An 18134-nucleotide genomic window follows, 5' to 3' on the forward strand; every position below is an offset into this window, starting at 1 on the left:
ACTACTTTTAAAAATGAGCTTTCCTAGACTATTGAGAGTTCCTTCTGCCTCTTGAGGAAGGAACTCTTGGGGGAGAGGCCCATCTATCTGCACGAGCATTTAGCTTGTTCAGATCTCTGCATTTTATAAATGCTTCCTACTAAGAAAGCATTTTTTAAGTCACTGCTTGTACCAGGTAATTTTTGCTGGGGATGGGAAAGGGTTGGGTTTTTTGTGGGAGAGGGGTGGGTGGGTATTTTTTGTTGATGCTTTATGTGCAGGTGTGTTCTGAGGCAATAACAAGTTGCTGTGAAAACAGCATGTGCTGCTGCCTTTGTAACTGCATGGAAGCTTTTCACATGGGTTTTTCTCTAGGTTAATGCAGAAATGTATAAACTGGGAGATGCAAATGTAATTTTTTTAACAGTTCATGAAATTAAGTTATTAAAATAACAAAATTTAATTACCTTAATGCTATATAATTGTAGAATTAGCCTTGTTTTACAAACCTTTAATCTGCATTTTAGAAATCAAAGTTGGTATGCTTAGCTATCTTTTGATTGATAAAAGCTTTCTTAAAGTCCCACACATTTGGACCATGGCAGCTAATTTTGTAATTTAAGCATTCATATGAACTACCTATGGACATATATTAAACTAATTGACAAAAGTCTCAGAGTGCCGCCTTTACTTTTCTGGGGTTGCCCTACAAGAGTATAAGCCCATAGGAATGTTCTTGTTGTTCAATAAAAGTCAGCACTGAAGTGCTTTTCCCTCAAAAGAGTTAGCATTGACAGTAATCCTTTAGTTGTTACCAGTTTTTGGTGTTTTGTTTTGTTTTTCGGCTGTGCTACACGGCTTGCGGGATCTTGGTTCCCCAACGAGGGATCAAACCTGCGCCCTCGGCAGTGAAAGCGTGCAGTCCTAACCACTGGACCACCAGGGAATTTCCACTAGTTATTTTAATTAATGTTTTATATTTTTAGAGCCCCATTATGTCATTGATGGGCTTCTCCCCAGAGTCCCCCACTAGAGTTGAGACACCCTTGTCTCTCCTGTGACTGAGAGGACAAAGAGAGGAGAATGTTGTTGACTGGCACACGCTGGAAAACCTGTCTTGTCCTCCAGTCTTGTCTGCATTGCCTGGGCACTTAGCAATACCACAGCAAGTGCTGGACTGGAAGATAGAGACTTGGCCTTTAGTGCCGGCAAAACCAGTTACTAATCCTTTGACTTTGGGCAGGTAACCTCTTTGAGTCTCTGTTCTGATCTTCCTTCTACAAAGTAAGGGAAGTAATTATTTTCTCTACCTACCTCAAATGTAGGTCAACACCAAGAGGTAATATATGTAAAATTCTCCTGTAAATGGTAGCACTTTAAAAAATGTATCATCTAGGCCTATTCTCCAAGTGGTGTATTTTTGCTTTATTCTGTTTTGCTTTTCTTTCTCTCAGTGGAAACCAAGCAGATCCTTTCAGAGTTCTCTAACTTTATCTGCAGAACTTGACAGGGTATTATTGGGGTGCGGGGGGATAGTTTACAATTCTGTTTCCTTAATAATAGAAACTTTCCTTGTCAGGCACCAGATGTGAAACTCTTTTCTTTAGATGGAACTTAGACCAAAGAAAAACATTAATTGGCACTCTCATTCCACCCATCCAATAGGAATTGGAAACGTGAAAATTACTTAGAGCAGTGTTGTACAAGGATCTAGTCGTTTTGGTGTGAGGGATGAAATACTGTACTTAATCACCCCAGATTCTCTTTCCTCACTGTTCCTGGCTCCATGAATTCAAATTCATGCTTTGAATTATTTGAAAGCGTGTAAGAGGGAGAAGACAGTTATACCCATAAGAGTGGCTTCTATTACACACTACTAAAACAATAGTGAAAAGTATTTTCTCAGTTTCTGGAGTTTGGTGATGGGCTAAAGATTTATTTGCATTTGGAAAAAAGTGTAATGTTTTTATCTTTGCACAAGTTGAATGCCATCTTCTCAGCTCTGTGAACTGAGAAGTAATACCAATTTCAGAAGAAGGTTTTTTGTTGTTGTTTTTTTCCCTGAAAGGGAGAACTTTGTGTCTATTACTTACTGCTCTTAATGGATATTATTAGGTTATATTTTCATCTTTTAAAATTAATTGTCCTCTTTAATTTCACCTATTTTGCTTTTCCAAATAGTGTAACTTTTATTTATGTAAAAGACACCCAGGCCTTTTAAAGTATTTAGTTCCATGGGAGTTATTTGGAGATCAGATAATATCATATACGCCTAGGTTATTTGTTGTAACAACTTTGCGTTCCTATCACATTTCCAACTTAAATGCTTAAATAGCTTTCTTTTGCCTCTTTTTCTTGCATGTTAACTGCATCACTTAGCAAGGTTGTAGCAAAGCTAGAATTGAAGCTAGTTTTCTGCTTCAGGAAGGAGCCCTGGGTTTGTGGGTAGGGAGCCAGGTGCTGTCCTAGTGCTGTAACAAGTCTCTTTCCTTGCTATAGGTGGGCATCATCTACTCTGCCCTTTCTAAAATGCCTTTTCAGAGGATATTAGATAACATGTATAAAGTGCTTTGACACATAAAATGCTCTATAAAATAGTCCTGCTCAACTTGTTAAACTACACATTGTAAGCATTTCTAGCTCTCACTTGAGTATTGTAGGCAATTAGTTTTACCTTTCTCACAGTTAATTTATGTGGTATCTTGAAGAGGGCAGTGCACTCCGGGTGCTCAGGGTTAAAAACAAAATAGCCAGGATCTTCAGTCCATCTCCATTCCTCTAGGCTTCAAGCAAGTTTCAGAAGGCTCCAGAAATCTTGGAGAGTCCCAGCCCTTATGATACATAAGTGAAAAGCAATAGGGAGTTTGTGCATCCCATGACTCAAGTCAAAAGCAAAGCAAGGAGAAACTGAGTTTGTAAACTCTCAAAAGTGACCTTTCATTACACCAGTTTTCTAATTAATCTGGATTTAGGAGGCCCTTTTGCAAGGAAATTTGCTCCTTGAAACAGAGTCTAGGCCAAAAGTTTCTCAAAATATCTTTTGTGGGCAGTCATGAAGATGGTGAGATCTTTTAGCCCCCTTGACCAACTGACATCCAGTTAGAAAATGACATAGCTACTGGGCTGGACATTAGAACAGATGAGAAGTACTTCCGTGTTTAAATTCCCCATTGTGGTGGCTGCATCAAGCCTGGCATCTTTCAGGCACTGACTCCTCCAGTACCCTTGATTCCAAAGACCACACGTGAAGAAGGTCTTTTCAAGAGAACATTGCGGGGGACTTCCCTGGTGGCACAGTGGTTAAGAATCCACCTGCCAATGCAGGGGACGCGGGTCCAATCCCTAGTCCTGGAGGATCCCATATGCTGCGGAGCAACTAAGCTCCTGCACCACAACTACTGAGCCTGCTCTCTAGAGCCCGCGAGCCACAACTACTGAGCCCACGTGCCACAACTGCTGAAGCCCACCTGCCTAGAGCCCGTGCTCCACAACAAGAGAAGCCACCGCAATGAGAAGCCCAGGCACTGCAATGAAGAATTGCCCCCCCTCGCCGCGCACAGGAACGAAGACCCAACGCAGCCAAAAATAAATAAAAATAAAGTTTTGAAAAAAAAACACATTCAGTAATTTAAAAAAAAAAACATTGCAGGGATTTTACTTCAATTTCTGCTACTATCTTGCTTTGTCAAGTTACCGAGTTTGCTGCTGAGAGAAGTATCTTATTTGATGACAGAATAGTGAGGATACTGTTTTGGAATGTTAAAGCACTAGATAAGAGCAAAGTGATGTGTGTAAAATTCAGCGAGATCCTGAGATGCACCTGCAGAGTTCACATTCAGTTTCGGCATCAAATTCCCATCGGTCTCTGTTTGAATGGAGGGAACTGCTTCCCCGTCTTGGAAGTGAGACCAGTATAAATCCGTGGCAAGGGTCGTAGCTGGGAAGGGCGAGCGTTCATTACTTGATGGCGTATATCCAGTTTTGGATCTAGCCCACCGCACCCCTGTGGGCGGAGTAAGTCACTGAAAACAAAAAAGTCTCGCAGAAGGAAGACTTGCTCCATCCCTTACTGCTTCATCCTTTCTCAAGCCCTGCATGCCTTGGCTTAGGCTAGCTTCCCCAGCAAGGCAAACCTGACAGGTTTCTGCAAACAGAACATGTCTCTCAAGAGTTGTGGGTAGGGAAGGATCCAGGACCAAAAAGATCCAGAGGGGGGAAAAAAAGATAGTTGAGATACTTTCCTCCTTTTACCTAAGGTGGCACAGAGAAAGGGTGGGATTCCCCTTTGTAGCTTGTCCGTCTTGTGCCCGAGAGGCCAAAGTGAGGGGCATTTGAGATATATTCAAGGAAACTGCGAGACTGATTTTTCCACTGAAGTCCCACCACACAAAAGGAAAAAGAACTTTAAATAAGTACTCAAAGTAGCCAAGTCAGCAGCCAGTGTTGGTTTGCCTTATTCTAGTCCCCTTGACTCTTCATTACTGAAATCATCCCACTGCCTTCCTGCTTCGGGGATGGAGGCTCTGGAGAGCCCTTTTCGGACCCCGAAGGCCACACCAACGACAAGCTAGGTCTTTGGCTTCCACACGCGGGGGGAAACGGGTCCCCTCCGTTGGAGACCGAATGCCCTCAGGTATGCGCAGCGCGTAATGAGGTAACTCAGCACTGGAGAACCGCTCTGTGAGAGGCCGCTGCTGAAGGCCCGCCGCACCAGACAAGACGCAGGAACCTGGCAGAGCTTCCCCACCTGCCGGGCCGAGCGGGCCGGGGCGGGCCTTCCTCTCCGCCACGGGGCGGGGCGGGGCGGGGCCGGGGCGGGGCCGGGCCGGGGCGGGGCGGTTCTCTACCAGCCCTCCCTGGGTCCCTCTACTGCGCATGGCACGTTGCGTACGTCCCTCCCAGCAACTGGCCTGGCGGCAACGCGGCCTTAAACCAAGGAGGCGGAGCTGAGATTGGGTCGGGATTGCTTGCTAACTCCAGGACCAGGTACCGGGCTGGCGGGGCCGCCTGGTGCGCTCCAGGGATCGGTCCCTCCTTGCCCTGACGCCGATACCATCTCCTCGGGGGCGGGCCTGCGGCAGAGCGGCCATCCTGAGCCCCACCTCGCCCTCTACGGGCCCCTTTTCACCCGAATTCTTGTCGATTCCCACAACGAGGGGCTGCAGCCCGAGAGCAGAATAGGCTTGGGCCTGGCCCGGAGACACCGGAGCAGAGTTGCCGGGCGGAAGAGGCGAGCGCCTGCTGCCTCTCCTCTTCCCCTCTCATTTTCAGGTGGGAAACCTGGGGCCCAGGTGGCAGTTTGTCCTGGTCTGGCAAAGAGGAGGCATATCCTAGACTGCCCTCTCCCCGCATCCCCCACCTCATCCCCATCTCATCCCAGGCTGGATAGGCAGTGGGTCAAGCCCTCGTAAGGACAGAGATCAGGTACTCCCTGAATCAGCCTAAACAGAGCTTCTGATTGTCTTGTTTTCCAAAATGTTTAAGTGCCCACAGTAGATTGGGGTGGAGATGAGGGGCGGGGGTAGGGAAGTGAGCGAGAGGGAAGGGGTGTGGTTAAATAAAATTGTTCAAGTTTTCAGGAAATGGGGAACTAACTTCTCTGCCCAGCCTTCTGCTAAGATATCCTAGTATATTCTAACCTGACTTCTCCCAAAAGAGCAAAAGCCGTTCGAATTGATTCTTTTCTTATTGTAGTATCTGTTGGGGTAGAACCGTATTCCAATATGTATTTGTGGCATTAAAACAGTTTTTCATTGATTGATGGATACTTTTCTTTAGAGACCCCCCCCCCCAAGACTGTTTCTTGTCCCTGAGAGTTGAAAAAACCAAATCTTTTCTGATTTTCAAATCTCCTCAGGCCAGGAGCCTATTCAGCCATAAGTTAGTGCTGAACGGGTTAAATCTGTTGCCCTCCCCCCCACCCTTTAACTAGGTTTCTTAGAGGTATTGTGGCTCAAACGCAGTGTTTATAGTTGTATCGCAGACATGGAGGAAGTTTAGAAAACCAGTGACAAAAATAGGGAAAAAAGGAAAAATTAAATCAAAGTAAATGAATCTCCTTTCAATACCACTTGGCATCTGGTCAACCTCATTGTCAAATCAGGTGATGCTTTTTCAGTCATTATATCTTTGCACACACAGTCTTGACACTTCTCCCTAAGCTTCTCTGTTATCACTCATGGTTTCTAGAGCACAGGCTTTGGAACAGACCTAATCAGTCCTCCACCACTTGCCTGTGTAACTTTGTTTTTTTGTTTGTGTGTTTTTTATTTTTTGGCCGTACCACACAGCGTGTGGTATCTTAGTTCCCCAGCCAGGGATCGAACCTGCAGTGGAAGTGTGGAATCTTAACCACTGGACCACCAGGGAAGTCCCATGCCTGTGTAACTTTGGGCATTTAACCTCTCTGAGTCTTAATTTCCTGATCTGTAAAACGAGGATCTATAATACTTCTTGTGAGCTGATCTCCGTGAAGCGTTTGGCACAGATCCTGGCACATACTAAGTTCACATAAGTGTCTGCTGCTTTTATTATTTTTACCATTATTAATTTAACAGATACGGGAGTGCCAATATTAAGTGTTGGTCACAGTAGCCCCTGGGACTGCAACAGTGAATGAAATGCGTTCCCTGCCTTCACAGAGTCTCTATTCTAGTGGAGGAAACTGATAAATAGGCAGTTAAGAGAGTGGTAGGTATAAGCGTTGAATACAGAGGCCAGACATCTAACGTGGGTGGGGTGGGGCGGTCAGGGAGGACTTCCTGTAGCACAGGACACCTGAGATGAGTAGTGAAGGACAGGTAAAAGTTAACAGATTGGGAGAGTGTTAGTGGTCCACAAGGGGAAGCAGGATCGTTAAAGTTTTCCCTTTGGGTTCCATTTCCTACCTGCCTTTCAAGCTCCATGTCCTAAATATGGACCTATCCCAAGGCTTACTTCCCAGCTTTCTGCTTTTCTCTCACCATTTTCTTCTTTAGTGAATTTTTGTCACTCATATAGCTTTAGCTGCTAACTTTCAAGTCCACATAGCCATTTCTAACCCCTCTTTTAAGCATCAGTCTTTTCAGTACTTCTCTAACTGAATGCTATTTCTACTTGGGATATATAACTGTTTTCTCAACCTCAGTATGACCTAAAAACTCAAACTCATCTTTCCACCAAAACTTCCATCTCTGAGCTTTCCCATTTTGTCTTTGACACGCTACTCTTTTCCCAGTTACTTGGGCACAAAAAAAAAAAAAGTCGGAGTCATCAGAGTTGTTCACAGTTAGAATGGGTTCCCTGATTAGGTAGTGAGTCTCTGGCATGAGAAGTTTTCAAGCAGAGACTAGATAACCTTATATTCAGGAGTTTTTAAAAGCGGTTCTTCCAAAGGGTGGAGGATAGGCTCGATGACTTATGGTGTCCTTACTAACTAAATTTTTTTATTTTTCCTTCTCCCTATCCATCTATTTCTTAATATTCCCTCTGCCACAGGGTCTTATCACCACAGATGTGGTCCAGTATAATTGTATTCTAACTGGCACTCCTTTTCTGGGTTATTTTCACCTCCCCCTCTCCCATCCCTTTGCAGATTAATATTCCTTAGAATGTTCCTTAGAACAAGGCTTCTCAAATGTCAATATGATGGTCCACAGATCAGCAGCATTACCATCATATGGGAGCTTGTTAGAACTACCAGGCCCCGCTTCAGACCTTCTGAATCAAAATCTGCATTTTAACGAGATCCTCAAGTGATGTACATGCACAGTAAAGTTTGAGAGACACTACCGTAGACCACTGTTTTGTGTTTGTCACCTTTCTGTTCAAAACCTACAGTGGCTTCCTACTGCCCGCTGAATAAAATCCGTGCTCTGGCATGCACTTAAGGCCTGTTAATTGTTCTCATATGTGTGGAGTTCTGCTTCTGTAACCGCCCTCACATTAATTGGAGAGTATATGCAAAGTGCTGAAATACTGCTCGGCACATTTGGTCAGTCCTTCAGTATTACTGAGTGCCTACTCTGTGCTAGGCGCTATTCTAGAAACCAGGAGATACACCTGTGGATATGTAAGCACTAAATAATCAGCAGCTAATACTATTGTATGCTTGGAATTCCCATTTTCTTTAAGTCCTGTTTGACATTCAAGCCCCACCTCTTCAATGAAACTATCCAGGTCCACCTAGCTAACTGTAATCTTTCCCTTTGCTGAACTTCATAAAGTGTTGCCCATTTCTACTTCTGCATTCCCCAGACCTGCTGAATTAAAATTTTTGGAGGTGGGAGTTTGGGCGGGCATCCGTAGATTTTTCTAACTACACAAATTAATTTGAAACACATCCTGGTTTGGGAACCAGTGGTTCAGATCATTCGCGAAGCTGTTGAAGTGGCAGCCTAGAACCAGTTCTTGGGTCTCTCCAGTTGGGCAGTTATATTTGTTTATACAGTGTTTTGGAATTGACTTTGTTTCTGTTTCCAGTGTTTTTTCCAGAGCATAGATAATTCCTTCTGAGGATAAAAATCATCTCTTTATCTACATTAATACTCTCTTTTCTTTCTGTTGTAGACTACAGATGGATATGGATGTTATTTTCTCTTAAATTTCTTTGGCATGATGCTTTGTGTTTAATGTTATTAGACAATGTGCATTCTAATAATCTTTTTTTTCCAAATTCAATCTATATTTTTACTATTTCATGGCAGGATAAATGATTCTCAACATGGTGGGGTGGGGGCTTCTATAAGATCAGGGTTGGGGTGAGAATAAATGCAATTTGGTAAAAATCTATAGATGATTTTGAAAGGTCTCCTCACTCCCCTGGATTGAAAACCATTGCTTTGATTTCTCTGAAGCAGTTCTAAGGATTTTTAGATTCTGTGTACCACACTAAGTCCCCACCCCCATTGCTGTACCACTGCCACAACCCCTCACAACCCTAGCCCCCCCTTAAAAAAAAGAAGGGAAATGTGGCAGGGTTTTTTCTAGATTCTTCAAAAGCATTTCTGAGTATTTATTTTAGTCATTTTACTTTTAAAATCAACTTTATTCAGATGTAATTCACCTATAACAAAATACACTTTTTTTGGTTTTTTTGGTTTTTTTGGCTGCGCTGGGTCTTTGTTGTGGCGTGCAGGCTTCTCTAGTTGCGGCCCACAGGCTCTAGAGCATGCGGGCTCAGTAGTTGCAGTGTGCGGGCTTAATTGCGGTATGTGGGATCTTAGTTCCCTGACCAGGGATCGACGGGCCCCCTGCATTGGGAGCGCAGAGTCTTAACCACTGGACCACCAAGGAAGTCTCAAATACGCCTGTATTAAGTGTACAGTTTGTTGAGTTTTGACAGATACACTCACATAACCACCATGCAATAAAGATACAGAACTTTTCCATCACCCTGAAAAGTTCTCATGTGTCTCTTTGAAGTTGGTCCCTCATCTCACTGTTGGTCCCAGGCAAGCAAGATCTGCTTTCTGGGACTTCCCTGGTGGCTCAGAGTTTAAGAATCCACCTGCCAGTGCAGGGGACATGGGTTCAATCCCTGGTCTAGGAAGATCCCACATGCCACGGAGCAACTAAGCCTGTGTGCCACAACTACTGAGCCTGTGCTCTAGAACCCGCGAGCCAAAACTACTGAGCCCATGTGCCACAACTACTGAAGGCTGCGTGCCTAGAGCCCGTGCTCTGCAACAAGAGAAGCCACCGCAATGAGAAGCCCGTGCACCGCAACGAAGAGTAGCCCCGCTCGCCACAGCTAGAGAAAGCCTGTGCGCAGCAACGAAGACCCAACGCAGCCAAAAATAATAAATAAAATAAATAACTTTATAAAAAAAAAAGATCTGCTTTCTGTTGTATTTTTACTTTTTCTAGAATTTCATGTAAATGGAAACAGTATGTAGATCTGTGTCTGACTTCTTTCACTTAACATGAAATTGTTGCCTATATCAGTAGTTTGTTCCTTTTTATTGCTGAGTAGTATTACATTGGTGTATGTACCACATTTTAAAAATCCATTTAGATGTTTGGATTGTTTCCAGTTTGGGGCTCTTGTGAATAATGCTTTTACGAGCATTCATGTACGAGTTTATGAGAAAATATGTTTTCATTTCTCTTGAGTAGATTACCTAGGAGCAGAATTATTGGGTCATAAGAAGCTGCTAAACCATTTTCCAGCGTGGCCATATGTGTTTGCATTCCCACCAGCAACGTATGGGAGTTCCAGTTGGTTGATATCAACACTTGGTATTGTCAGTCTTTATGTTTAGCCATTTTGGTGGGTGTTTAGTGGTATCTCATTGTTGGTTTATGTACATTTCCCTGATGACAAGTGATGTTGAACATCATTTCATGTGCTTAGTGGCCACTCATATATCTTCTGTTCAGATCTGTTGCCCATTGTTTAAGCTGAGTTGTCTTATTATTGAGTATAGAAATTCTTTATATATTCTGTATATAAAGTCCTTTGTAGACACACACACTCACACACATATACATGCACACACAATATGTTTTCTCCTAATCTTTTCATTTTCTTAGTGGTGTCTTTCAAAGGCAGACATTTTTAATTTTGATAAAGATCAATTTATCATATTTTTGTTTTATATTTCATGCTCTTGATGTTCTTTTTTTGAATCTCTACTTACCCCAAGATCATGAAGATTTTTCTCCTCTGTTTTCTTTAGTAGTTTTAACTTTCTCTTTAGTTCTATGATCCATTTCAAGTTAATTTTTGTGTACGATGTAAGGTAAGGGTCAATGTTCATTTTTTCTAAATAGATATCAAGTTGTATCCAGACTATCTTTCCCCATGAAATTACTTTGGCCATTCTTTTGAAAATTAATTGACCATATATGCATGGGTCTATTTCTGGATTCTCTGTTCTATTCCACTGATCCATTTGTCTATCCTTAGACCGAAGTACACTGTCTTGATTACTATAGCAATAAAGTAAGTCTGGAAGTCAGGTAATGTAAGTCATAACTTTCCTTTTCAAAACTGTTTTGGCTATTTTAGGTCTCTTGTATTTCCATGTAAACCTTAGACTCAGCTTATCAATTTCTTTTAAGAGTTTGCTGGAATTTTGATTAGCATTGCACTGAATCCGTAGATCAGTTTGGAGAGAATTAACGTCTTAATGATATAGAGTCTTCCAATCTATGAACATGGTGCACACCTCTTATCTAGATCATCTTTAATCCCTCTTATCAGTGTTTTATAATTTTAAACGTACAGGTCTTATCCATAATTTATTAAAATATTCCTAATTATTTTATGGTTTTGTAGGTATTGTTTTTTAAATTTCATTTTCTACTTTGTCATTGCTAGTATATAGAAATACAATTGCATTTTATAATTGACCTTCTTTCTAAATTCATTTTAAGTATAATGATTTTTTTATAGAATACTTACAGTTTTCTATGTATACAATCATGTCTACATAGAAAATCATAAAGAATTTTACATCTTTTCCAATCTATATGCCTTTTATTTCTTCTTGCCTTTTTGCATTGGCCAAGACCACTAGTACAATGATGAATAGCAGTGATAAGAACATTCTTGCTTTCCTTCTGTCCTTAGAAGAAACTCATTCATTCTTTTTACTGTTAATAGATGTTAGCTATAATTTTTTTTTAATTTTTTAATTTAATTTAATTTTTTTTTTATACAGCAGGTTCTTATTAGTCATCAATTTTATACACATCAGTGTATACATGTCAATCCCAATCGCCCAATTCAGCACACCACCATCCCCACCCCCCAAAACTTTTTATGCATATCTTTTAGCAAGTTGACTTGGTAAATTCTATTTCTATTCTATTCCTAGTTGACTATTCCTAATTGACTAAGAGTTTCTTTTTTTTTAAACTTGTGGGTTAGTGTTGAATTTCCTTAGATGCTTTTTCTCCATCTATTGAAATAATTTTATTTTTACTTGCTTACTCAGTTAATAAGGTAAAATGACATCAATTCATTTTTTAAAATTCCTTAAAATTGGTTGTTCTTTATTTGCAAACAACTTCAAACAAAGACAGTTTTGTGTACATTAATTCATTTTTAAATGTTAAAACAATCTTTTATTCCTGAAGTAAACCCCACTCGGTCATGATGTATTACGCTTTTAGCCATTCTAGATATAAATTCTTAACTATAAATAGCAAACATAAAATAAGATCAGGATGATATGAAAAAAGATACATTTGAGAAATGGCAAAAGCTCTTGGAAATGGGTAACAAAAATGTAAAACTTAGTAGAAAGGTTGGAAAATAAAGTTTGAAGAAGTCTCCTAGAAAGCAGAGAGTTGTAAAGTATGAGTGAAATAAATACAAAATTGAGGGCTAATTCTAGAAGTACACCTCTAACTATTAGAGTTTCTGTTCCTATTTCTTGTCAAAGAAATAATATTCCCCAGAATTGGAAGCCCCAAATCTCCACACTATAAAGGCTGACTAAGTGCAACTGACTAAGCAGCTCACCCAGATTGCAGCAGGCTGGAGGGCCTCTGGAAGGCCGTCTCCAGGGGAAAATTGGAATGGATGAGTTTGAGTGTATGGAAAAACACACTGATGAGACTAATAGCAGAAATGTTGAAGTATTTGGAAAAGTTAATAGCTACATGGAAAAACAAGCAAGTGAAAAAATGAGGCAATTATTAACTCTAGGGGGAAGAAATGAGTGTATGGGAAAGAAGATGTGGTCATCTCTATTTGCCTCAGCGAAGAACCATGTTTGCATAGTCCTAGTAATGTAAATTTGGACTATTAACCAAAATTTATGTCAGAACTATGTTGGGAGAATGAAGGCAGGAATGTAGGGTGCCGGAAGTCGATGTAGGAGAGCTTAGTCTTCACCTACCGTGGTAGGAAGTTAGTAGATAAATGTCTAAAATGGATAAGTCATGACATATAAACAGCATTTAAGAATGATGATAAAAAGGAGGATAAACAGACAAAAGAATTGAAGGTAATTGCTTCTGCAGAGGGGTCAGTGGAGGGTTGGGTCACAAGAAATTTAAAAACTAATTTAAACAAAAAAACCCTATAAAAAACTTCTCTTACAGATATTACAGTATTTCAGAATGTATTTGGCCAAAGTACATCCAGGTTTATTGTCACTGAAAGTTTCTCTAAACAAATCTTTAGAATCTAGAAATTTGTAGGTCTAGCACAGTGCTTTGAATGGTAGACTCATAGTAAGTTTTTGTTAATCAACAAATATTTCTATAAAAGCAGATTTGACTAACAACCTGTGTCTATTTTCCTTTTAGGTTTAAATTTTTGAAATTGAAGTAGGTCTACACGTTAGGAACTCATGTCTTTTCTTGTAAGTAAACCAGAGCGAATTAGGGTGAGTGCTTCTCTTCTTCTGTCTTTACTATTTTTTATTTTCTGAAAAGCAGTGTGTTTGGCAGATATTGTAGGAGGTTTTGGGTTTTTTTTTAATGTGGTGTTCAGAATCATACAGAAGTGAGGAATGTAGAAAGTAAAGCAGCTATTGCAGCCTCCACTCCTAAGAAAAGAACTTGCAGGGACTTCCCTGGTGACGCATTGGTTAAGAATCTGCCTGCGAATGTAGGGGACACGGGTTTGAGCCCTGGCAGGAAGATCCCATGTGCCGCGGAGCAACTAAGCCCATGCGCCGCAACTACAGAGCCTGTGTGCCACAACTACTGAAGCCCGTGCGCCTCGAGCCCGTGCTCCGCAACATGAGAAGCCACCACAGTGAGAAGCCCGTGCACGGCAACGAAGAGTAGCCCCCACTCGCCACAACTAGAAGAAGCCTGCGTGCAGCAGTGAAGACCCAACGCAGCCAAAAATAAATAATAAAAAAAAAAAAAAAGAAACGAATTTGCAGAGGCTGACCAGAGACATAGAATATACCCACCAGCTTGTCTGATAGAGAAGAAGCAAGGTGGCTTATTTTATGATTATCAGTCATTCAACATTAAATGAGTTGCTGGCCCTTTTCAGCGTAGATGTGTACCCACTAATGATCTGCCTGTTTCCTACGTGTTTTCAGTGAGTTTGTGTGTTTTAAAAATCAACATCGGACTTCCCTGGTGGCTTAGTGGTGGGGAGTCCGCCTGCCAGTGCAGGGGACACGGGTTCGAGTCCTGGTCCAGGAAGATCCCACATGCCGCAGAGCAACGAAGCCCGTGCGCCACAACTACTGAGCCTGTGCTCTGGAGCCCGTGAGCCACAACTACGGAGCCCGCATGCCACAACTACTGAGCCTGCACTCTAGAGCCCGTGAGCCACAACTACTGAGCCCACATGCCACAACTACTGAGCCCACATGCCACAACTACTGAGCCTGCACTCTAGAGCCCGCGAGCCACAACTACTGAGCCTGTGTGCCACAACTACTGAAGCCCGTGTGCCTAGAGCCTGTGCTCCGCAAAAAGAGAAGCCACCGCAATGAGAAGCCCACGCACCACAACGAAGAGTAGCCCCTGTTCACTGCAACTAGAGAAAGCCTGTGTGCAGCAACAAAGACCCAACGCAGCCGAAAATAAATAAATTAATTAATTAAAAAAAAAAATCAGCATCAGATTGTAATCATTGGAAAACTTTTTTGAACCCGGGCCCTTGGCAGTGAAGGCACAGAGTCCTAACCACTGGACCACCAGGGAACTCCCATCATAGGTTTTAATTGAAGGCTTTTTGAAAAATTTTATTACACCTGAGAACTTCACTAGCTAAAATGACCTCAAGAACAAATACTGGGTTTAGCTTCTTTACAAGCTTCCTAAATGATTTCCTAAAAGACTGTCTTGTTTATTATCAAGTACGTAATTTCTAACTGCTGTAGTAATTATTTTAAAATTCTGTAACACTGTATGTGTACTATGAGACATTGGGAATATACCACTTTCTTTTTTTTTTCTTTTTTTTCTCTTTTGGCCACACAGCTTGTGGGATCTCAGTTCCCCCAACCAGGGACTGAACCCGGGCCACAGCAGTGAAAGCCTGGAATCCTAACCACTAGGCCACCAGGGAACTCCCTTAATATACCACTTTCTTTAAATATTAAGGTGTAAATTATACTTTGTGTTCCAGTGAATATAAATTTTTTATATCAATTTTTTTTAATTTACAGTGTTCTTTTTTTAATTTGGAAAAAATTGACATAGAGAATGATGTTACAGTTTCAATTCATAGTCCATATTATGCCACTTATTTCTGAATGTTCCTTAATCTTCCTTTTTCTTATGTTTATGCGGTAAGAATAATTTATATTGGAAAGAGTAAACCTTGCTATTAATTAAGAGAAACAAAACAGAATCCCTCCTTAGCCTGAATTCTACCCAGTGGAAAGAATACCCCTAAGCCAAGGTTTAATACCAGCCCTTGAGTGAAATATAACCTTGATCCCATTGCTTTTATGTATGAGCTTCTTTTCTATTTCAACCTAACCTGATTCAGGTGAAACCAGACCGCTGATCAGTATGATGGAAATCCAATACTTGTTTGAAATAGTCCAGTAAAGTGAACCATAGATTAGTCATGCTAGTTTGGTCCTGTAAACTTGGTAGAAAATGTAAATGTTGGTGATGTCTTTAGAAATCCTAGTGGATGAAAGAATATGCAGTTTGCTATTTCCTTTTACAAACTAATAGAGGTTTGTGAAAAACTGTTTCATCCCTATTTTCTGTGTGTGAATTCCAGTATTTTTCAAATTGGCATTAATGATCCAAAGCATCTGTAATAGACAGTCATGGAATGAGTAAGATGGAACCAAAAGGCAGTTTTATATATAGGAAGGACAAAAGCATTCTTCATTATTAGGGCCAGTACTACTTGTTTCTCATCTGTCAGATTTAAGAATTTGTCATCAAATTAGGCAAAGAAGAATACAGAAAGGAATTAATCTATTGTTTGCAGTTGATTTAAATCCAAGATTCTTTTCAAAACTTTTCCATAGAAATGTAGCTTAACTGTACTGCATGATTCGCTTTTTGTAGTTGTCTTTTTGTCTGTCTATCTAATGGCTGATAGCTAATTTTTTGTGGCTTGGAAGAAATACTAATTCTCTTTGGGGTTTTCCTCTTTAGCGGTGGGTCTCGGAAAAGTTCATTGTTGAGGGCTTAAGAGATTTGGAACTATTTGGAGGTAAGTACAGTATGGCATTTAGCCATCACTTCAGGATAAATATCGCTGCCTTTTTTGTTGATTAAATCAATTTTCTAGAAATTAGCAATTTAAGGGCAAGTTGTTATATTTGTTTGGCTACAGCTGTTATATTTACTTGGCTCCTTTTTGAATCCATGCTTTCTCCAAAATTTGAGGACTAATCTGGCAGTTGTCCTTGGCCTGTCTTGATTGTTAGAAAGCCAGTGTTTACTTAAAAGCACACATGTTTCTTCTAAGTATTTGTCTATGAAATACATATTCTTAAAGGAAAAGAAGTAGGTATTTAAAAGTCTCTAGCCTTGAAGATTTAAAAAATAAAATTATAGTCAGGACAAAGGTAGCAGTGATATAAAAGTCATGGTTTTCTGATCAATCTAGTTGACTCATCTTTTCATGAGACTTAGAGACTAGAGAAAAAAAAATCTGTCAGGACAAAAATACTAACTTCCTGTTGTAAAATCTAGATGTTGATTCAGAAGTAAAGTAGGTTTGCAATTTTGAGGTTTAACAAATCCAGGCACTCCCCTTTGGCTATTTTCCAGTTGAGCTGTTTTGGGAACTGTGATCTTAAGGCAAGGAAAATTCTTTTTCTATAAAAATAATAGTAGTAAAGCCCCTTTCTTTTTATCTATACACCATGATACTCTCTTCAGCTCCTATAGCTAAAGAAATGGGTTATCAGATAGAGTATGTTGGTTCACTGATCCAAACTACCTCGAGAGCCTTGAGTAATTGAAAACTCAAACTTGTTAGTTACTAGGTGGCACCTATTAATTTATTTTCCCTACTGCCACTCAAAGAACTTCTGGAGTTGAATTATTCATGAACTTTGTCAAAGGGTTTTATAGAAGACAAATGAGAGTTTAGAAAAATGATGAGTTATTTTTGTTTTGGTTATAAAGAATAAAAATAATCTGCACAGTAAAGGAAAGGCTAATGGAACAAAAATACTATGTTCTGGTGCTGTTCTCATTTTTTTCCCCATCGTTAATGGGAATACAGTGGTTTAAAAGTAAACATTGGCATTGATGGAAAATTGAGTTGAAAGTCCAGTTTACATTAATTAGCTAAAAATATTCCAGTTATGTGAATTAGATTAATGGATTTTGGTTTCAGTGTCTTGAGTGTAGGATCTCTGGATGTCTTTTGATAATTCCCTTGTCTCTGATCTGAGGAGGATGAAGAGATTGTTCTGTATATTGTTTACAACTTAATGAAGCGTATGTTACCAAGGTGATACAGCTTGGAATTTGCCTTCTGCTCTAAGGAGCCTTGGTTTGATTTCCTTTTACCTATTCACCTGGCTTCTTATCTTTGACTTGTAAGAAGCCCCTCTTAAGCAACCGCTCCTGCCATTTGTATACCAGAAAACTGATGTCCATGGCACACACACACAAATCTTATTTTGATAAATTGAGGCTAATTTACTCTGCACCCAATATCTAGCAATATAATTTAAGATATTTGGAGATGTGTAATCATTCCAATACTCTACAGTTAAAATCTTTACTTTGATCACTTTTCAGAACAGAGAAAATAAAAAGCACAGATACAGAATTTGTCTTATTTTGGAGCAGAAAGTCATTTAAGTTGTCCTTTGCTTTATTCATATTCATCAGGAGTAGCAGAGGGCCAAAAAGCCCTTGCTTTATTTTCATTTAGAATAGAACGTATCTGACTGGAGAATCAAATTGGGTAATGGTCCCACAAACACATATTACTGTATTAAAACTTTTTTGTCTTTTTTATGGCAAACCTGTTATCTAGTCCCTGAACTCCCTGGGAAATAGCCAACCATGTATATAATTTTATAACGAATTTTTTGTTCACAGTATAAGACTCTGAAACTAGCCTATTGAAAGTAACATTGTGTGCTGATGGAAAGTAATTGTATGACCAGAACTATAGCAGTTGAGTTGTACTCAGTAAAGAATACCCGTAGAATAAGAGCCTTGCCAAGTTTTGAAGAGCCATAGATTCATGTTTAAAACTCCATCTATCTGCAGCATTTTTACTGTGGATCTCTGGGTGTGTGTGTGTGTGTGTG

General features: G+C 40.3%; 1 protein-coding gene across 18 annotated transcripts in view; it reads left to right on the top strand.

The window, feature by feature from the left end:
• Positions 1-4828: 4828 nt before the first annotated feature.
• STRADA (STE20 related adaptor alpha) overlaps positions 4829-18134 on the top strand; it is a 29601-nt gene continuing 16295 nt past the window's right edge. Inside the window, exons 1-4 of one of the 18 annotated variants that reach the window (XM_036837066.1) lie at positions 4863-5250; positions 10075-10197; positions 13222-13301; positions 16009-16066. In XM_036837066.1, the coding sequence (XP_036692961.1) occupies positions 13266-13301; positions 16009-16066 (94 nt within the window). In that variant the 5' untranslated portion in view covers positions 4863-5250; positions 10075-10197; positions 13222-13265. Of the gene's footprint in view, positions 5251-10074; positions 10198-13221; positions 13302-16008; positions 16067-18134 lie in introns of those variants that run through there. The other 17 variants (XM_036837080.1, XM_036837079.1, XM_036837065.1 and 14 more) reach the window with 17 other exon arrangements.

The sequence above is a fragment of the Balaenoptera musculus genome, chromosome 20 (genome assembly GCF_009873245.2).
Source record: "Balaenoptera musculus isolate JJ_BM4_2016_0621 chromosome 20, mBalMus1.pri.v3, whole genome shotgun sequence".
NCBI lineage: Eukaryota > Metazoa > Chordata > Mammalia > Artiodactyla > Balaenopteridae > Balaenoptera > Balaenoptera musculus.